Source organism: Arabidopsis thaliana, chromosome 3 (genome assembly GCF_000001735.4).
Source record: "Arabidopsis thaliana chromosome 3, partial sequence".
Taxonomy (NCBI): Eukaryota; Viridiplantae; Streptophyta; class Magnoliopsida; order Brassicales; family Brassicaceae; genus Arabidopsis; species Arabidopsis thaliana.
In genome coordinates, this window is record NC_003074.8 from 5,578,808 (window position 1) to 5,599,544 (window position 20,737).

The 20,737-nt window shown below is 35.3% G+C and overlaps 7 protein-coding genes across 17 annotated transcripts; 6 read left to right on the forward strand and 1 right to left on the reverse strand.

The window, feature by feature from the left end:
- Positions 1-482: 482 nt before the first annotated feature.
- On the forward strand, positions 483-2,225 carry PBP1 (PYK10-binding protein 1). 3 transcript variants are annotated; one of them, NM_001035633.1, is given in 5 exon segments: positions 579-646; positions 723-953; positions 1,051-1,494; positions 1,616-2,054; positions 2,074-2,078. In NM_001035633.1, 3 exon segments carry the CDS (start codon positions 753-755, stop codon positions 1,865-1,867), a joined length of 897 nt encoding a protein of 298 aa, NP_001030710.1. In that variant the 5' UTR covers positions 579-646; positions 723-752; the 3' UTR covers positions 1,868-2,054; positions 2,074-2,078.
- Positions 2,226-2,760: 535 nt separating this feature from the next.
- Positions 2,761-4,451, forward strand: JAL31 (jacalin-related lectin 31). 2 transcript variants are annotated; one of them, NM_112514.3, is made up of 4 exons: positions 2,761-2,909; positions 2,991-3,223; positions 3,325-3,762; positions 3,901-4,380. In NM_112514.3, the coding sequence occupies exons 2-4, from the start codon at positions 3,023-3,025 to the stop codon at positions 4,150-4,152; spliced, it is 891 nt and encodes a 296-aa protein (NP_188264.1). In that variant the 5' UTR covers positions 2,761-2,909; positions 2,991-3,022; the 3' UTR covers positions 4,153-4,380. The 2 variants fall into 2 exon arrangements, with proteins under 2 accessions (NP_188264.1, NP_850595.1); NM_180264.3 differs by having other exon boundaries at positions 2,891-3,223; positions 3,901-4,451.
- A 684-nt stretch (positions 4,452-5,135) lies between these two features.
- Positions 5,136-5,321, forward strand: AT3G16432 (uncharacterized protein; the record flags this gene model as incomplete). Its single annotated transcript, NM_001125173.1, has 1 exon — positions 5,136-5,321. One exon carries the CDS (start codon positions 5,136-5,138, stop codon positions 5,319-5,321), a length of 186 nt encoding a protein of 61 aa, NP_001118645.1.
- Positions 5,322-7,064: 1,743 nt separating this feature from the next.
- Positions 7,065-8,991, forward strand: MLP-300B (myrosinase-binding protein-like protein-300B). 2 transcript variants are annotated; one of them, NM_001338232.1, is made up of 4 exons: positions 7,065-7,171; positions 7,248-7,474; positions 7,805-8,260; positions 8,483-8,943. In NM_001338232.1, exons 1-4 carry the CDS (start codon positions 7,135-7,137, stop codon positions 8,732-8,734), a joined length of 972 nt encoding a protein of 323 aa, NP_001325457.1. In that variant the 5' UTR covers positions 7,065-7,134; the 3' UTR covers positions 8,735-8,943. The 2 variants fall into 2 exon arrangements, with proteins under 2 accessions (NP_001325457.1, NP_188265.1); NM_112515.5 differs by having other exon boundaries at positions 7,137-7,171; positions 8,483-8,991.
- A 493-nt stretch (positions 8,992-9,484) lies between these two features.
- On the forward strand, positions 9,485-11,278 carry JAL33 (Mannose-binding lectin superfamily protein). Of its 3 annotated transcripts, none has more exons than NM_180265.4 (4): positions 9,485-9,679; positions 9,763-9,980; positions 10,165-10,620; positions 10,734-11,278. In NM_180265.4, exons 2-4 carry the CDS (start codon positions 9,786-9,788, stop codon positions 10,983-10,985), a joined length of 903 nt encoding a protein of 300 aa, NP_850596.1. In that variant the 5' UTR covers positions 9,485-9,679; positions 9,763-9,785; the 3' UTR covers positions 10,986-11,278. The 3 variants fall into 3 exon arrangements, with proteins under 3 accessions (NP_850596.1, NP_001030711.1, NP_188266.1); NM_001035634.3 differs by having other exon boundaries at positions 9,652-9,679; positions 9,786-9,980; positions 10,734-11,248; NM_112516.5 differs by having other exon boundaries at positions 9,679-9,980; positions 10,734-11,248.
- A 2,405-nt stretch (positions 11,279-13,683) lies between these two features.
- JAL34 (Mannose-binding lectin superfamily protein) lies at positions 13,684-17,105 on the forward strand. Of its 2 annotated transcripts, NM_112517.4 has the most exons (6): positions 13,684-13,860; positions 14,199-14,368; positions 14,472-15,278; positions 15,376-15,828; positions 15,911-16,372; positions 16,467-17,105. In NM_112517.4, the coding sequence occupies exons 2-6, from the start codon at positions 14,222-14,224 to the stop codon at positions 16,713-16,715; spliced, it is 2,118 nt and encodes a 705-aa protein (NP_188267.1). In that variant the 5' UTR covers positions 13,684-13,860; positions 14,199-14,221; the 3' UTR covers positions 16,716-17,105. The 2 variants fall into 2 exon arrangements, with proteins under 2 accessions (NP_188267.1, NP_974324.2); NM_202595.3 differs by having other exon boundaries at positions 13,837-14,368; positions 16,467-16,910.
- Positions 16,475-20,417, reverse strand: JR1 (Mannose-binding lectin superfamily protein). Of its 4 annotated transcripts, NM_001338234.1 has the most exons (6): positions 20,386-20,417; positions 19,187-19,601; positions 18,708-18,916; positions 18,462-18,624; positions 17,628-17,914; positions 16,874-17,537 (listed from the first exon to the last, which is right to left on the reverse strand). In NM_001338234.1, exons 3-6 carry the CDS (start codon positions 18,900-18,902, stop codon positions 17,289-17,291), a joined length of 894 nt encoding a protein of 297 aa, NP_001326890.1. In that variant the 5' UTR covers positions 18,903-18,916; positions 19,187-19,601; positions 20,386-20,417; the 3' UTR covers positions 16,874-17,288. The 4 variants fall into 4 exon arrangements, with proteins under 4 accessions (NP_001189913.1, NP_001326890.1, NP_566547.2 ...); NM_001202984.2 differs by lacking the exon at positions 18,462-18,624 and having other exon boundaries at positions 16,475-17,537; positions 17,628-18,077; NM_112518.5 differs by lacking the exon at positions 20,386-20,417 and having other exon boundaries at positions 17,628-18,077; positions 18,163-18,624; positions 19,187-19,237.
- Positions 20,418-20,737: the final 320 nt, after the last annotated feature.

Here is a 20,737-nt window from a genome sequence, read left to right on the forward strand (position 1 = left end):
AGTTATTAAAACTAGTTGTGATATTTTGGAGTATTCTTTATGGCTAGATCCATATGATCCGGTTCTTGTATCTAGATTTTTTTTACGGAATATTGTATGATATATCTAGTCTCCTCTTTGGTTCTAAACTTCTAATTAATCTTCGGTGATTTGAATTAAACGTTACTGTTTTTAAATTATGATTAAGGCTTTAAAACATGTTCATACAATAATTACCAAATCTTAACCAATTAGACTCTTAATAAGGAGAACGTATATATATGTTGCAACTTGCAACTTTAGCCCTTTACAAATAATTAATCGTACATAATCTAATTGATAAACGATTCTTTAAATTTTAAAACAATGAATTAGCTTGCTGCCATCGTTTAATGGGCCAACGCCAATATAAAGACGATTAGTTGAGAAGTTGTGCAAGTAGAAGTATATGAATATTTTCATTATCTAAAAAAAAAAATGTATATGAACATGCGTTTTTCCCAGTAATGCTTTTTATATAAATATGCCTCGTGGATCACGAAAGAATAAATTATTATTTCCCTTATTATTTCATCTAGTACGATCAATATCAAGAAGTCAATATAAATAAACATACAATTCACTTTAATTGATCATAGCACCGATAACAATCTACTCTCTTTAAAAGGTCTTATCTCTATTCTTCTCTATTATGTAAAAATTGGTTAATAGTAGATATTAACAATTTATTTTTGCAACTACAGAAATTCGTAAGTACTATCAAGAAGCAGAAGATGGCCCAAAAGGTGGAAGCACAAGGAGGGAAAGGAGCCAACCTATGGGACGATGGATCGACACATGACGCCGTGACCAAGATTCAGCTCGCAGCAGGCATAGACGGAATTCAATATGTTCAGTTTGATTATGTCAAGAACGGACAACCCGAACAAGCTCCTCTTCGTGGTACCAAAGGCCGTGTTCTCCCAGCTGATCCGGTTCCTATATTTTCCTTGCCCATTAATCTTCTTCTTTCTATATGTATACTGTTATATTTTGAAGTTTTGACATTTTCATCTTGATCTATTTCTACAGTTTGTGATTAACCATCCAGACGAACATCTAGTTTCTGTAGAAGGTTGGTATAGCCCTGAAGGTATCATTCAAGGAATTAAGTTCATCTCCAACAAGAAGACTTCTGATGTCATTGGATCCGATGAGGGTACTCACTTCACTCTACAAGTTAAAGACAAGAAGATCATTGGCTTTCATGGGTCTGCCGGGGGCAATCTTAATTCTCTTGGGGCTTACTTTGCTCCGTTGACTACTACAACTCCGTTGACTCCTGCCAAGCAGCTAACGGCATTTGGTAGTGATGACGGAACTGTATGGGATGATGGTGCTTACGTTGGGGTTAAGAAGGTGTACGTTGGACAAGCCCAAGATGGAATCTCAGCTGTTAAGTTTGTGTACGACAAAAGCCCTGAGGAGGTCACAGGAGAAGAACATGGAAAGAGTACTCTACTCGGATTCGAAGAGGTATAATACTTTCTTTGCTCTTTTTGTTGAATGTAAAAATTATACATCAGAGAATTCAAATTCTCTTCCGGTTTCCATCATAATGTATTCAATTGTTTTATTTGGTTTCCAATAACTGCAGTTCGTACTTGACTATCCAAGTGAATACATCACCGCAGTCGATGGCACTTATGATAAAATCTTTGGGAGTGATGGCTCAGTCATAACTATGCTCAGGTTCAAGACTAATAAGCAAACGTCTCCTCCCTTTGGACTTGAAGCTGGCACAGTCTTCGAACTCAAAGAGGAAGGCCACAAGATCGTTGGTTTCCATGGAAGAGCCGATGTTCTGCTCCACAAAATTGGAGTCCATGTTCGTCCTTTATCCAACTGATGATGGAGCTCTTTATCCTTGATTCCATGCATCTAATAAGTTATCAAATCTATCTTCTAAATTTCTCATATGAGGTCTCTTCATGCCTCTGGTGAATGGTGATCTTTGATAAGTGTTTTACGCGTTGTCTCTTGCGATGTTGTTTTTTCTTTGTTCTTCTTGTGCTCTATTTTAATAAAGGAAGTTTGTTCCAATCTGATCTTTAGTTTCCCTATATGTTCTATAATACTTACTTTTGCCATTATTTGGTTCTGATACTAATTTTACTTGCTATAATTCAAACTAAAATCTCAACGTATGAATTGTACAATTTAAAATGCAAATGTTAACTTTTTTGGATCAAATATATAGTTGTTCGTATTTTCTCAGTAAAAAAATCCTGCACAAAGTTTTTATCTAGAATGTGTGACCATATTGAAGTTTTTGGCCTTCTCCAAACATAAAAAGTTATTAGTTAAAAGTATATGAGTTGGCCAAAAAATACGAACCGGTTCTTGTTTCTAGATTGAGCGTTACAGAAAATTGTATTATATATATACTCTTGGTTCTAATTTCTCTTAGGTGATTTCAATTATACTTTTACTGTTTGAAATAATGTACAATGCTGTGGAAACATGTTCTTACAAGACTTATCAAATCGTCAACCAATTAGAGTCCTAAAAAGGGGGTCACTAATTGTAGAATTCTGACTTATATAAATTGCAACTTGCACCCTTTACAAGTAATAACGTATATAATAAAATTGACGACTCTGTGAATTTTAAAAGAACTAATTAGCTTGCTGCCATCGTTTCATTGGCCAACACCAATATAAAGACGATTAGTTGAGAAGCTGTGGAAGTAAAAAAGGAGTATATGAATATTTGAACATGTATTTCTTCCGGTAATGTTTTAAATATGCCTCGTGGATCACGAAATAATAGATTATTATTTCTGCTAGTACGATCAATGATCCTATATGCGGATATATGGTTATATGCAAGAAGTCAATATAAACACCTATGATTCACTTAAATCGATCACAATCTACTCACTTTTGAAGGTCATCTCTCTTTTCCTCTCTATTAGTACAAAATTGGTTAATAATTGAAAATTCACAATTTGTTTTTTTTTCCAATTATAGTAACTATAGTAAGATTGATCAGCAAGCAAAATATGGCTCAAAAGGTTGAAGCAAAAGGAGGGAAAGGAGGCAACCAATGGGACGATGGATCCGATCATGACGCCGTGACCAAGATTCAGGTTGCAGTAGGCGGAATGGGAATTCAATACATTCAGTTCGATTACGTCAAGAACGGACAAACCGAACAAACTCCTCTTCGTGGTATCAAAGGCAGTACCATTCCAACTGATCCGGTTCCTATACATTTTCCTTGCTTATTTGACTTCTTCTAATTTTTATAGAAAATCTATTGTTTTACGTTGAAGTATTGACATATTGAACTTGATCTCTACAGTTTGTGATTAACCATCCTGAGGAGCATCTAGTTTCTATTGAAATTTGGTATAAACCTGATGGTCTTATTCAAGGGCTTAGGTTCATATCCAACAAAAAGACTTCTCGTTTCATTGGATACGATCGTGGTACTAGATCATTTCTCCAAGTTCAAGACAAGAAGATCATTGGCTTTCATGGGTCTGCCGGAGACAATCTTAATTCTCTTGGAGCTTACTTTGCTCCGTTGACTATCCCATTGACTCCTGCCAAGCCGCTACCGGCACTTGGTAGTGATGATGGAACAGCATGGGATGATGGTGCTTACGTTGGGGTTAAGAAGGTGTACGTAGGACAAGCCCAAGATGGTATATCGGCTGTTAAGTTTGTATACGACAAAAGCCCTGAGGAGGTCACAGGAGAAGAACATGGAAAGAGTACTCTACTCGGATTCGAAGAGGTATAATGTTTTCTTTCTCTTTTTTTTTTTGTTGTTGATGAATGTTATATACATATAGCTATATATATGCTTTGATCAGAGAATTCAAATTTTCTTTCGATTTCCATGATGACGTATTCAAGGTTCCAATAACTGCAGTTCGTACTTGACTATCCAAGTGAATACATCATCGCAGTCGAAGGCACCTACGATAAAATCTTTGGGAGTGATGGCTCAGTCATAACTATGCTTAGGTTCAAGACTAATAAGCAAACGTCCCCTCCCTTTGGACTTGAAGCTGGCACTGCCTTCGAACTCAAAGAGGAAGGCCACAAAATCGTTGGCTTCCATGGAAGAGCCGATGCTTTGCTCCACAAAATTGGAGTTCATGTCCGTCCCGTTTCCAACTGACCATGAAGATCTTTATCTTTGATTCCATGGAGATCTTTATCTTTATCTTATAAATTGGTCATTTGAGGTCTCTTCATGCCTCTGGTGACCTCTGATAAGTGTTTTAACTTTTAAGTGTTGTATCTTGTGTTGCCGGTTTTTCTTTGATGTGGTTGTGTTCCATTTTAATTAAGGAAGTTTGTTTCATCTCTTCTAATTTTTATATCCCCAAATGTTCCGATATATATTTCCCATTTGCGTCTGATACTAATTCTCTTACTATAATTAAACAAAAATCTCAATGTACGAATTGTACAATTTAAAACAAAAGTAAATTTTTTTGGATCCAAAATATAGGTGTTTTCTTTTCTCCAAAACAAAAATACCTGCGTAATTTTTTTTATCTAGATTGTGGCCAAAATATAGAAGTTTTCGGCTAAAAAATATTATTAGTTGCAAATAATATGAGTTGGCCAAAAATAAAGAAAATAATAAAAGTATGTAGCCTTCTTGGGTAAAATAATTTAATACTCAACGTGGATCACGAATTATGGATTACTATTATTTAGAATTGTGTTAATTAATTAAATAATGAGGCCTATATGTGGATCTATTCTTGAATATTAATTAGATTCTTTTTTGGTAAAATATCTTTGCTAATTCCAAGAGGTCAATAAATTAACGTACAGCCCACTCGGATGGATCACCACTTATCCTCATCCTTTATATCTCTTATGATACTATATTATAGTAAAATTTGGTTAATAGTTGCAATTAACAATTTGTTTTTTGCAGTTTTAGTAACTCCTAAGAAAAAATGTTTCGTAGTCTAGTGGTTGTTTTATAGATTAGAGTCTTATTGGTGAACGGTTTAAACTTTAGATATTTTTTTTCACTTCACTTCTTACCCCAAAAAAAACTCCAAAGATTGGTAAAAATCAAACAATGATGGCTCAAAAGGTGAACTTGGTAGTGATAAAAGAACTGCATGGGACGATGGTGGCATGGTGCTTACAACAGTGTTAAGGTGTATATATGTCAAGGCCACGATTGTCGATTGTGTGTCCACGGTTAGTTTGAGTATGCCAATGCTTCTCAAGTTGTTGCTGGAGATGAACACGGAAAGAGGTACTTATATATCGCTGCGGCCTAAACGGGCCAAACGCATTTTGAACCCATTTATTTTATAACTTGGTTGGTCGAGATACGGACTTTTTTTTTAATAAGTGACCCGTTTAATCCCACAACTTCCCTAGGCATTGTGGTCTTTGACTATTGTGACTATACTAGTTATTTTATACCTTCTTAAAGTCAGACCGGTTTCCATCGGACAAGATTAAGTTGTTTTGCTTGATTTCATTGTAGTTCGACATTGATTATCCAAGTGAATACATCACCGCTGTCGATGGCACATGCGATTAAATCTTTGGAAGTGACTCTGCGGTCATTATCATATGCTTAGGTTCAAGACTATTATGCGAACATCTAATCCCTTTGGTCTTGAAGCTGGCAAGACTATTATGCCAAAGGGATTAAATCTGATGATGATGGGAGAATCATAATGATCCTTCAGTTCTGACCATAAAACTTTTCGCTCCTCCACGTAGTTTGAAGCATAGACAAAGGAACAGAAAAATTCATCCTGTCGATCTTCTAGCTTCACCGAACAAGTCAGCAATTGACCACTCTTATAAATAGGACTAAGTCGCACATTCTTACGCCATAGAACCCAAATACGACCCCGTCTATTGTGCTCATAATTAGTGAGAAGCGACCAATCCTTGAAAAGCTTACCAACAAGCTGCGAAACCTTACTCTCCTTTACTCTCGTTTCAACCAAGCAACCAAACTTGAAAAAAGATTAGTTATTAGAATTATAATTATCGGTAACCTTGAAATCACCATGAAATTAATTTTCTTGTTATATTCTTATCCTCTTCTTCTTTTTCTTAGCAATTTTTTCTTCATATCCTTTTTTTTATTAGTAGTCTATTGAGAGAAGTTTAATACAACAGTAGAGTAGAATGATATAACATTACTACTTGAAATAGTTGTTTGCGAGCGAATTCATGTTTTGTGAAGAAAATCGTTTTTCAAGTATTTTATTACCCCTAGCGGATTTTTTATAAGAAAACTAAATTTCCGCAATCTGGATCTTGAATAACACGCGTAGACAACACACCACGTCAACGAGTTTCAGGGTCGACGTACACGTCAACTTTAACGTTTTATAGAAGATTTTGAATTAGTATGCTGATCCATTTTTATAACCCCAATCTGACTAAAGATCGCGATTCACGAGTCGCGAAACAACGAGATACTTAGGCACAAATCTTTCTTGCCACATTCAGGCACGCAATGATGTACGCTAGACTATTTTTTTGCTGTCAACAACTACTGAAAAATGTTTTTGTTTTCTTTTCTTTTCTTGGTTTGATATATTAAATTGCGACAACATTAACAATTATCAAATCTTGTAGAATATTGAAATGAAACAATGTAATATCCTGAAACACAATTTCCCCATCTTGAAAACTAAAACTTCATTGGCAAAATAAAATAAAATGAAACCTCATCTTATTTCCGACAAAATCAGTCATTAGAAGTTTTTCGTGCTTCAAGATTCCAATGACCACAAGTAATATAAATCTATACCAAACCAAATTTGACTACCATCCGTTTGCAATTAGAATTCAATTTTCCTTTCATGTTACTATTTCAAACAGAAACATGCCAAAAATGGAACTTACCTCATTATGTCCGATAACTAACCGTTATGCTACTCCTTAAGAAACGTGTGCTACTATCATATCATTAATACACAAATTCAACTCATTTGCTTCATATTCACAACAATTTAATAGTTTCACGTATCGTGGATATATCGCGAGATTATACAATATCTTCTATTAATTAATTGCTGGCATGATTGTAAAAAAAAAAAAAAAACTGCTGGCATGTATTCAAAAAAATCAATATATACCCCCATGCAGTTCTTCGTAGATGGATCACTCGACTCTTTCTATCTATCTCTTATCAGGTCAAATCTTATTCTCTCATATCTGATAGTATTTTTGTAAATATTGGTTATTAAAAAATTGTGTTCGTAATTACAGGTAATTCGAAAGACATCAAAAGCAAGCAAAAGATGGCTCAAAAGGTGGAAGCACAAGGAGGTATTGGAGGAGATGTATGGGATGATGGTGCTCACGACGGCGTTAGAAAGGTGCATGTAGGGCAAGGCCTTGATGGTGTTTCGTTTATCAATGTCGTGTACGAGAATGGTTCACAGGAAGTTGTAGGAGGTGAACATGGAAAGAAGTCACTAATTGGAATCGAAACGGTACGTAAAAATGTTTTGCTTCGAATCCACTAATCTTGTCTTTATTTTGCTTAAGTTTATATTATATGTTCTTAAAACTACTAAACTCTCAATACTAGGGATATAACGTTATGATAGGATAATAGCTCGCGGACCATCCAATTAGCCATGTTTAGAATTTAGGTCGTATCAGTTCTAATGATTAATTATAGTTCTAAAGCCAAACCTAAATATTAAAAATAAGAACCAATAATTACCAGACCAATTGACGCCTTATACGTATAATTATGGTTCTAACAAGCCAAACCTAAACCTTAAACTATTACTCAATATATCTTTCTATTTTTGCAGTTTGAGGTTGATGCAGACGACTACATCGTAGCAGTGCAGGTGACCTATGACAAAATATTTGGCTATGACTCCGACATCATCACATCCATAACCTTCTCTACATTCAAGGGAAAAACCTCGCCACCCTACGGATTAGATACCGAAAATAAGTTTGTACTCAAGGAAAAGAACGGTGGCAAACTTGTTGGGTTCCATGGACGCGCTGGCGAAATTCTATATGCTCTTGGAGCGTATTTTACTACAACCACAACTCCTTTGACTCCTGCCAAGAAACTACCGGCTGTTGGTGGTGACGAAGGAACTGCCTGGGATGATGGTGCTTTCGATGGTGTTAAGAAAGTGTATATAGGGCAAGCCCAAGATGGTATATCGGCCGTGAAGTTTGTGTACGATAAGGGCGCCGAGGATATTGTAGGAGATGAACATGGAAATGATACTCTACTCGGATTTGAAGAGGTATAATACTTCTTGCTTTCTTCTCTTGTGGTTGAATGTGAAATGTTTTTACAAAATGATATGAATATCTTACACAAAAATATGCTTGGGTAAGGGAATCCACATAAACTTTCGTGGATAAAATCATGCATATTTTATATTAGCTAGTGTTGAATATCTCCATTTTTGATATAAAATATTTTAACTAACTCAATTGTTTTATTTGGTTTCCATCAATTGCAGTTCCAACTTGACTATCCAAGTGAATATATTACTGCAGTTGAAGGCACATATGACAAAATATTTGGTTTTGAGACTGAAGTCATAAATATGCTTAGGTTCAAAACTAATAAGAAAACGTCTCCTCCCTTTGGAATTGAAGCTGGCACAGCCTTCGAACTCAAAGAAGAAGGTTGCAAGATCGTCGGGTTTCATGGAAAAGTAAGTGCGGTGCTTCATCAGTTTGGAGTCCATATCCTTCCTGTCACCAACTGATCATCACATATATATATATATATATATGTCTCTTCTATACCACCAAGTTTGTCACGTGTGATATCTTCATTAAGTTTTAAGTTTTCTAATTTTTCTTGTTCTGTTTATCTATGTTTTAAGTGTCTTTAAGTATGGTGTTTTGTGAAGTTGTTATGCCTGTAATATTATATGTGATTGGCTTTAATAAAAGTGGGTGATTATTATACATATCAGTTGCACATTAGGAGAAAAGCTTATATTCATACTCAGTATCTCGGCATCTAGTGTATGATGGAAACAATTATCTTTAAGACTTTAGCATTATTTAAAGTGAGAAACAAGAAAACTTCGCCATAATTGGAGAATTGGTCATTTTGATCAAAATCCAACACCAGACTACGCGCAGTCCGTTTCGAAGGAGGTACACTCCACTTAGTATCTAGATTTAATTTATTATACAGTATGTTTAATTTTTTTTTTTTTTCAAACACATATTTTTCTTCTTAAGAATATATATGGAAATATAATATGTTAATTATGTAATGATCAAATAATATTAAAACACACATATATATATATATATAAACCATATGAGCAATTGGATAACGGGTAAAATCTAACCAGGTTTCAAAAATTGTAACTATTGTTGATTTTTTTTTTTTTTTGATCAACAACTATTGTTGAGAAAAACATGTATTATGTGAGCAAAGGAAAAAAAGGGAAAAAAAACTACAGATCAGTAATATCAACTACTCCAATTCAACTTATTTGCTTCATATTCACAACATTCTAATATTTTAATGACTCGTGGATCACGAGATTATATTAACATTTCTATAGATTAATTAGTGGCCTACATTCAATGATATCAATAATTACACATTTTATCCAGAAATAAAAATAATCAATAAATACGCATGAAGGTCATTGTAATGCATATCAATAACTCGTTCCCTCTCTCCTCAGGTAAATTCTCAGTCTCTCGTCTGATAATAGTTTTGTAGAGTTTGGTTAATAAAACTAATCGTGTACGCTACTAATACGTACAGGTAACTAATTAATATTCAAAAAGATGGCTCAAAAAGTGGAAGCAGGGGGTGGCGCCGGAGGAGCTTCATGGGATGATGGTGTCCACGATGGCGTTAGAAAGGTGCATGTAGGGCAAGGCCAAGATGGTGTGTCATCTATCAACGTCGTGTATGCGAAGGACTCTCAGGATGTTGAAGGAGGTGAACACGGAAAGAAAACGTTACTTGGATTTGAAACGGTATGTAGTGGTGTTTGCTACCACTCTCTTTGAGTTTAACTTATTAGCCTTGTTCGGATCAGTTTTAAAGCTTTGTAAAATGAGAACCAATTAAGACTAGACCAATTCACACCTAATACGGTCTAGATTGAGTTAATCTATACAACATCTCTACTCACGAGAGGTATCTTTTCGATCATTGCAGTTTGAGGTTGATGCAGACGACTACATAGTAGCAGTGCAAGTGACCTACGACAACGTGTTTGGCCAAGACTCTGACATCATCACATCTATTACCTTCAATACATTCAAGGGAAAAACATCTCCACCCTATGGATTGGAAACGCAAAAGAAGTTTGTACTCAAGGACAAAAACGGTGGTAAACTTGTTGGCTTCCATGGACGCGCTGGTGAAGCTTTATATGCTCTTGGAGCATATTTTGCTACAACCACAACTCCTGTGACTCCTGCCAAAAAACTATCTGCAATTGGTGGTGATGAAGGAACTGCATGGGACGACGGTGCGTACGATGGTGTCAAGAAGGTGTACGTAGGACAAGGCCAAGATGGGATATCAGCCGTTAAGTTTGAGTACAACAAAGGCGCGGAGAATATCGTAGGAGGTGAACATGGAAAGCCTACTTTACTCGGATTCGAGGAGGTATTTTTTGTTTTTGCTATCAAAATTCAAAATATGTTGTATCTTTTCATTTTCTTAAAACTAATTGACAGTAAGCAGATTGATCTATATGATTTAAAATCCTTTAATTGCAGTTTGAGATTGACTATCCAAGTGAATACATCACCGCAGTTGAAGGCACCTATGATAAAATCTTTGGGAGTGATGGCCTAATCATAACTATGCTTAGGTTCAAGACTAATAAACAAACGTCTGCTCCCTTTGGACTTGAAGCTGGCACAGCCTTCGAACTTAAAGAGGAAGGGCACAAGATCGTTGGCTTCCATGGAAAAGCCAGTGAGTTGCTTCATCAGTTTGGAGTCCATGTCATGCCACTCACCAACTGATCACATTACAGCTACCTCCTTCGCTTCCATCGAACTTGTTAATGTGATCTCTTGAAAATAACTTGTTATACCTATGATGGTTATGCCTATCTATGTTTAAATGTTTTTAAGCGTTCTCTTTTGTGATGTTGGTCTTTATATAATGTTACGTATGATAGATTTGAATAAAGGTGGTTGATTCCATCCCTATAAATTGCACATTAAGTCCCATCGTGAACAACGTTCGATCCATACTAAATTAAGTTACTGCAAGTGTGTTTAGCGTATTCAGATTAACATTTTACTGAATTAATTTTGTTTTAGGTAAAGACCCGCGAATATATGTTTAATATGTTTAAATGAAGTCCAATTATTACATGGGGACTATAGATCATATAATCATAGATTAAAGTTCATTATTGTTTAGGTATAAATAAAAGTTTTTTGAAAATAGTATTAGGTTTTGTAAGTAAAAATTGGTTAATTGGGTGGTCATGATCATACTGATAAAAAAATGAAAGTATATGAAAAAAGGATTGTTGGAATGTATTAATTTGGCTCGGCTTTGGCAAACCTGGGATAGATTGCGTCCTAACTTTTAGTGATTTGGCATTTAGGCCTTACCAATCAACTGATCCAGCCCATGTAATGCTAATCTTGGAATTTTCCCTTTTTGAAATTCAGTTTGCAATATATTAATCTTGGATTTTTCCATCTTTCTAATTGATTTACAATATTTTTATATTGGATCAGCCGCGTAAGGAGGAGATCTGATCTGATCTGATCCACACACGTCTCACGAGTGTAGTAGGCTCGACGTGCTCAAACTCAAAGTGTGATAACGTATTTTTTAAGCTTAAAAGAAGTCATCATTATTGTTATCTGTCTCAATAGAAATAAACGCCACGAGATCCACGAGTCGCATTTTTTTTATTTTGCCAAAAGTCAAAAATATGTTTCCATATATATCTTCGGAAATTAAGAAGAATTAGATTTTAATCTGCGGTATACCGCGGGGACAATTTATCTTTTTAAAGTTAGTATAATTTTTTTTTGCAAATTATATCTATTTATAATATATTTTTATTTTATAGTTTACAATTATTATTAAGTAACGTACTGCCAAACCCGTCCCGCCAAACCCATCCCGTAAAAAAACCATTTATTTATATTACTGTTGATCTTATTTATGATATATTTATAAATCATTGTCTATATATTTTTGTCGATGCGGGACGTTGAACCCACACATTTTTTGCCAATTGGTTAATATATGTTCATTTTTAAAATTTTGAATCATAAAATATGATGGAAAAAATTAAGATTTTTTTAAACTCTATATATTATATAATGATGTTAAAAATTATGATATATCAAACTTTTTATAAGTTTAAATATTAATAATGTTTTATAAATTTTAAATATATAAATAATAATATTTAAAAAATTAATATGTTTGTTTATAAAGTAATGACATAATAACTCTAAAAGCAAGGATTTAGAAGATTTAAATCTTTAATTAAATATTTTCATTAATAAATAATTAATGTCAGTGACATGACATTGTAAATAAGTTCAAATACAAAATTTATTTATTTAAACAAAAAACGTTTAGTAAGAATAATATTTATTTAACAAAAAACTTTGTTTTAAAATATTGTTAACAAATATGTTTATGCTAATTTTAAGGGATTGATTTGAAGTTTGTTAGGATTAAATTTGATTGATAATGTGATTGACAATTTAAATAAAAAGTTTAAAGTAAAATTAATTATTTTGGAAAAAAAAATTAATGCTAATGACATTAGATCGTAAATAAGTTCAGGATTTATTTGCTAAAATAGCTACAAAAATGTATATATAGATTTCAAAATATACTTTTTTAATCACTATTTTTTCGTGGAGTAGCTGTCTACGAATGTTCTATCCAATACATTCGAACACGTGATTGTTCGTTAATTTTCTTGATTCTGTAAGAGAAACAAAAAATATAGATGTCCAACTTTTTTTTTCGGGTGGGAATATAGACGTCCAGCTTAGCTACGTACTGAATAATTCAAAGTTCCAAACTAGTATATATTAATACAATTGACGATAAGGTCATAAGGATCGATGGATTCCAACGATTCGATACAAGTATTAATGAAATAAGATAACACGATTGTGACAGCAAACTCTATATTGATATTTCTATTTTTTAATTAGCCATGCGTTGCACGATCAATTTACAAAATAATAAAAGAAAATGATCGATCAAAGAGCATTCCATTGAAATTTAATTCCATCCTGTAATCACATAATTTTGGGCCCAATCCTATTTTTCAAATGTAACATGCTATTACATAGTCACATAGAACATCCTAAAATAGGGTTAAAATGTACTTTTATCTATTTGCAATTTTGATATTTTCCTTTCTGAAAAAGATTAGTATATGGCAAATTATCTTTTAGATAAAAGATCTTTTGTTCTGACTATACATTAATTTATTTTAAAAAAAAAACTTAACAGATATATTTGCAAATACAAAATGATGAAAAATAAAAGGGATACCATAATCTAAAATCTGACAAAGAAAATATACAAAAAGTCAATTACGATACTTAGAAAAAGAACTATATATTTTTGGGTAGGGAAGTTCAAAAACAAATTACCGATTTGCTGACTATATGAGCAATTATTACATACTTTTATTTATTTGTACAACAATTATTACACATACTTGTGTGGACCAACATGATTAATTTTATATTGGCCATATGGTGCGTAGTAAATGTTATAATAACTTGAAATTAAATAATAACTAAGCTCGACTCGATATATAGATCCAACCAGTAGCCTCTCTTATTCACACCTAATCTTCATCTTCATCTTCGCATTCATAGTCTCTACGATCAGGTAATCCCCCTCTCTCTATCTATCTTTCATATATGTGTGTATGTGTAAACTATCTATATTCTGAAAATAGATCAATCAATTGATCTTTTCCTATCTCAATTGTTTTCACAACCATCAGTTTGACTTTTGATCGTTTAAGGCTCGAGAGAATTATCATTCACTGTAGTAAAGATAGTTTATACCAACAAACCCATTTGGTGTTGACCAGCTTTCAACATAAGTATGAGTTAGAGCTAGAACCGGATTAGTATTAATGTTACTTGTACCTGTTCATAGTACTAACCAAAAATGATCCAAAAAAATGAAAATAACAAATAAACCATTTATGGTTATCACAGATAGATAAAAGAAGTCAACAACGATGTCTTGGGACGATGGATCACACGCAAAGGTGAAGAAAGTGCAGCTAACCTTCGATGAGATCATCTACTCAATCCAGGTCACGTACGACGGAGCCACCGCTCTTCAATCCCAGCTTCGCGGCTCCGTTGGTCCCAAATCTGCTGAGGTTTGTGGAAAAAAACACACTAAGATCACTTATTTTTACAGATATAATGTGTAATTTTTTTGTTAAGTTAATTAACTTTAATGTCATATACATACATAATCAGTTCACTTTGGCTCCGGACGAGTACATAACGGCCCTTTCTGCTTACGGCAAATCGTTGAGTACGCAAGAAGTTATTACGGCGTTGACTTTCACAACCAACAAGACTTCTTATGGACCTTACGGTACCAAATCCGGTTTCCAGATTTCTGCTCCGGAAGCCACCGGTAAACAGATCTCCGGTTTCCTTGGTACCAGCGGCAATGTTCTCAACACCATCGACGTTCACTATTCTCCCATACCTACTGGAGGAACTGGCACCGGAGGAACTGGCACCGGAACTGGCACCGGAACTGGCACTGGAACTGGCACTGGCACCGGAACTGGCACTGGAACTGGCACTGGAACTGGCACCGGAGGAACTGGCACTGGAACTGGCACCGGTACTGGAGGAACTGGCACTGGAACTGGCACCGGAGGAACTGGCACTGGAACCGGCACTGGGACTGGCACTGGAACCGGCACTGGGACTGGCACTGGAACCGGCACCGGAGGAACTGGCACTGGAACCGGCACCGGAGGAACTGGCACTGGAACCGGCACTGGGACCGGCACTGGGACCGGCACCGGAGGAACTGGCACTGGAACCGGAACTGGTACCGGTTCAGGTGCTCAGAAATTGGAAGCACAAGGCAACAGTACAGGAGGTACATCATGGGACGATGGATCCGATTACGATGGCGTGACCAAGATATACGCAAGCTACGGTGGGGAAGGTATTCAATACGTCAAGTTCGACTATGTGAAAGGTGGAGTAACAAAACAAGGAGTTCTACACGGTAAACAACAAAGTAGACAAAATCCAAGAGAGGTAAGCTTACGTACAACTTTCTTTCAAGGTTTCTAACTATATTTTATACAAAGATTATATTACTGACATTGTGAACCCTTTTTAATTTTTTGGGTAGTTTGTGATTAACCATCCGGATGAGTATCTTGTTTCTGTTGAGGGTTGGTATGAAACCGTCATGCTAGGAATCCAGTTCAAAACGAACTTGAACACTTATGAGGTCAGCATCTATCCTTTCGAACCTAGTACTGATACTAAATTTACTCTTCAAGTTCAAGACAAGAAGATCATTGGATTTCACGGTTTCGCGGGCAACCATGTTAATTCCATTGGAGCTTACTTCGTTCCAAAATCCTCCACCACTCCTGTTCCTTCAACCCCTTTGAAGCTGACCGCAGAAGGTGGTGAGACAGGAGCTGTATGGGACGATGGTTCTCACGATGATGTTAAGAAAGTTTATGTAGGACAAGGCCAAGATGGTGTTGCAGCTGTCAAGTTTGAATACAAAAATGGTTCTCAGGTTGTTTTTGGAGATGAACGTGGAACGAGAACATTGCTAGGATTCGAAGAGGTATGCACGCTTAAGACCAACTATTTTTATTGGTTTCCCTTTTCAACTAATTTCACTATTCATTATGCATTTATCTATGTAGTTCGAGCTTGAATCAGACGAATATATAACATCCGTGGAAGGATACTACGAAAAAAACTTTGGAGTTGATACTGTAGTGACAACGCTGATTTTCAAGACTAGCAAGAACAAAACAGCTGGACCGTTTGGGATTGTATCTGGCACAAAGTTTGAATTCAAGAAGGAAGGTTACAAGATCACTGGGTTCCACGGACGAGCTGGTGAGTATGTTAATGCTATTGGAGCTTATTTAGCTCCATCAGGCACCACCCCTTTGACTCCTGCAACACAATCCCAAAAGCTAGAAGGAGCTGGTAGTGAGGCAGGAACTTTATGGGATGATGGTGCTTTCGACGGTGTAAGGAAAGTGTCTGTAGGACAAGCCCAAGATGGTATTGGAGCGGTCTCGTTTGTGTACGACAAAGCAGGTCAGGTTGTAGAAGGAAAAGAACATGGAAAACCCACATTGCTTGGATTTGAAGAGGTATACTTTATTAGTTCTTGCTTTCTCTTTCGTCGTTTAACCGTATAGTTTATTATCCTCAATTTTGTTCTTTTTTGTGCTTCTTGAATTGCAGTTTGAGCTTGACTATCCAAGTGAATACATCACGGCAGTTGATGGCACCTACGATGCAATCTTTGGGAATGAACCAATCGTAAATATGCTTAGGTTCACGACTAATAAGCGAGTATCTATTCCTTTTGGAATAGGAGCTGGCACAGCCTTCGAATTCAAGAAGGACGGTCAAAAGATAGTTGGTTTCCATGGAAGAGCTGGTGATCTACTTCACAAATTTGGAGTCCATGTCGCGCCAATAACCAAATAATTATGGAGATTTTAAGTATCTTTTGATGATAGTTTACACACTTTGAATAAGCTGATTCTACTTTATTTCTCTCTGTTTGTTTACTGCTTCAGTGTTTTAAGTCTTCTCTTTGTGTTTGTTGCTGTTGTGTCTTTGATGGATTTTTGTGATCCGATTTAATAAAAGAAGTGTGTTCAAAGTAATTCTCTAGTCTCTTTATTTGAAATTCCGGGGATAGCAGATTGGTTTCCGCAACATTGACTCCAAGTTTATAATGATCTTGATGATGGTCTAAAAGTTTTGAATAAGCTGACTCTAATTTACTAGGTTCTGTTTGTTTATATACCTTCAGAGAGTTTCAAGTCTTCTCGTTGTGGTCTTGTTCTGTTTTCTTGATGTGATTTCTTATTCATTTTAACAAAAGAAGTTTGTGCAAAGTCACAATGCAGAAACCCACTTTATTTAGATTTTAGATAAGCAAAGCACACAGATGCATTATCCTTAAGAAAAACAAAATACAACACTAGACCACAACTTCATAAACTCACAACATAACCTTATTCAAATTTCAGGGATATCCAGATTGGTTTCACATCATTTGGCTATGGGCGCAACATTGACTCCAAGTTTGTAAAGATATTCACCAGCTTGTCCATAGAAACCAACGATTTTGTGGTCTTTCTTCTCCAGTACGAATTCAGTTCCTCCCTCGAGTCCATACGGGATAGATGTTCTCTTGTTTGTTTTAAACTTAAGCGAGACGATTGCCGGGGCATCTACACTAAAAATCTTGTCATAGTAGCCCGACACGGCAGTGACATACTCATCTGGTCCAAGCACAAACTGCACGTTTTGCAACAAAATTAAAGACTTTAGGTTTCTAGATCAATAACTATAGAAAACAAGATTTGAAAATGAAATCAAGATTACAACCTCCTCTGCTCCAAGCAATGTCTTCTTCCCATGATCACTTCCAAGGACAGGCTTTGAAGCCTTTTCATAGTCAGCTTTGAAATAGGTCACACAAGAGTCACCTTGTCCAACATATATCTTCTTGACACTGTCGTGAACACCATCATCCCAAGCAACTCCACCATCTCCACCTTGTGCTGGAATAGTATTGGAAGAAGGAGTCAATGGTGTGGACGAAGGAATAATATAAGCTCCTAGAGAATGGATCAGATCACTTGAAGTTCCATGGAATCCAACGATTTTGCCGCCTCCTAGCTCAGCTTCTTCTCCAGAGGTTAGTCCAAACGGCTGAGAAGTTTTTCCTTTGAATGTCTTGAATATAAGAGCTGTGACGATCTCTATCGGTGACCCGAAAAGTTTCTCGTAGTAAACTTTCACATAGGTGATGTAGTCTTCAGGATCAATCTCAAACTGCAAAAACAAAAACACATCAATACTAGAAAGAAAGAAAAAAAAAACTTTTGGGCAATTTCAAGAAATACAAAGATTTGTGTACCTCCTCTGTTCCAAGTAGTGTTTGCTTCCCATGTTCAAGTGATACAATCTTACCATCTTTCTCGTAATCAAACTTGACATAAACAACACCAGAGTCACCTTGTCCAACATAAACTTTCTTTACATTGTCATAAGCACCACCGTCGTCCCAAACATCTCCACCACGACCACCTTGAGCTTCCAATTTGGTCAGACCACCTGATACCGGCGGAGTCAGCGGTGTAGTCGACGGAATTATATAAACTCCAACAGAATGGATCAAATCACTTGAACTTCCATGAAATCCAACGATTTTGCCACCTCCTAGCTCAGCTTCTTCTCCAGAGGTTAGTCCAAAAGGCTGAGAAGTTTTCCCCTTGAATGTCTTAAAGATTAGAGCCGTTACGATCTCTATCGGTGATCCAAAGAGCTTCTCGTAGTAAATTTTCACTGATGTTATGTAATCTTCTGGATCAACCACAAACTAGCAAAAAAAAAAAAAGACAACCAAAAATGATCAGTTAATGTTGATGACAAGAGAACTCTCATTGAAAACAAAATATTTACCTCCTCTGTTCCAAGTAGTGTCTGCTTCCCATGTTCGTGTGATACGATTTTTCCATCTTTCTCGTAATCAAACTTGACGTAAACAACACCAGAATCACCTTGACCAACATACACTTTCTTGACGTTTTCGTAAGCACCACCATCGTCCCATTCTTCTCCTCCACGACCACCTTGAGCTTCCAACTTTTTCGCCATCTTTTCTTCTTAACCTAAAGTTATAGTACCCATTTCTTAGAAACTGTAAACGCACAAGAGCCATGAACAGACACTACTCAAGCACTTTCATGATGATGAAACTAATCTAATCTGAGGACTATAATACTTCCACTAGGACATTACTTTAAACAATGGTATCATATTCTCATAGATTCATTATCATATAAAGAAATTCAATAATTCAAATAAAACTAGTAAAAATCAATATAACGATTTTGTGAAAGAAAGAAAAAAGGAGTACATTAAAGGGAAGGAAGAAACACCTTTGAGTGTGAGAAATGGAGATGAAGATGGAATATGAATGAGTTAATCTTGGGATTTTGTATATATACTATATAGTATATATAAAACATTTTTGAATACGAACATTAAATTCTCTTTTCATCCAATACTAACCACTTTTTTTTTCTGCCAATACTAACCACTTTTTCTTTTCTTTTTGAGAGACTTTATATTCAACCAACTCGTGCTTCACGAGGGATGGAAGCTTTGATTAGTTAGGACTTAGGAACTTGTATTAATCTAAATATCTTTTTTTTTTTAAAATTGAATCTACCTTACAACATAAAATTTGTAAAGAGAATTCCAAAATTCCAAAAAAAATCACCTAAAATTTTAAAATCGTGAAAGCAGCATCGTAAAGATGTTCTCTTCTGTTTTTTTTTTTTTTTTTTAACTCTCTTTTGAATATTGGATTAGAGATTTTCACAGTGTCGTAGATTCTTCGTAGAGTCTGTTATGAGTTGACATTTACCATAGGAATTGCATTATCGTGAGAAGGTTAAATGATAAATTGACATTTATAAATTCTCAAAATGTAGGTTATGAGTTGTCAAAGAAATGTAGGCTATGAAAAAAAAAACTTACGTCTAAAAAAATGCAAAGTTAAGAAAGAAATACTCAAAGTTCGTGGCATTTGACCATCTCTCAGCTACACCTCAAATTATAGCTCATGAGAATGGCCCATGAATATGATTGTGGCTCCGTTAATCACGTGGTATTAAAACTCACACACGACCATTTCTCATCTGCCTCCAATTATAGCGAAACCGTTACAACTCGTTGTTCACGTGAGCATCAAAATGTGCATTACTCCTTTCAAGTTCGGCAAATCCTAATTATCCATTTTAATGGACTGCAGAGACTTTAATTAGAGCTTATAGAACTTTAAACATTTTGGTTTAAATCTTAAAATAGAAATTTAACCAATCTCAAATGATTTTTTTTTCTTTTCTTTTGGCATAAGTTTCATAACTCGATGATGAATGCTACGATAATATAGACATACAGTATGATGATTAGATGAAAACAGATAAAGAAGAAAAAGTGTATCGTACGCCCCACTCGGTGATAATGATTAATGAGACTATATATGAGAGTACCCAAATATGATTTTTTCCACTCATGAATCGTATTGCACTATTTCTGCATTATTAAGATAGACCCACATTTAACATTAGACCAAAAAAAAAAAAAGATAGACCCACACCACCTGTTATAGTATTTAGTATTTTTACACATCCACTAAACGACGACAATTGACAAAATCACACAAACCTTTCTCCTTTATTCATTTTTGTTTAATTCGGGTCCCTTGCTTTTTAGCATTCGGCTCTCATTCTTATCTTCCCATGGATGGATAGTCATAGTTATATAATACAGTTCAATTGAAGTTATGCAGTATATATATGCACCACACACGAGTCTTCTATATATGTGGATACTACGTTTCAAAATAATTCTATTAACTTAGAGAAGATAAACTTTCTTAGTACTTTTTTCGTTTCACTTTACACACACCTCAAAAAAATTCT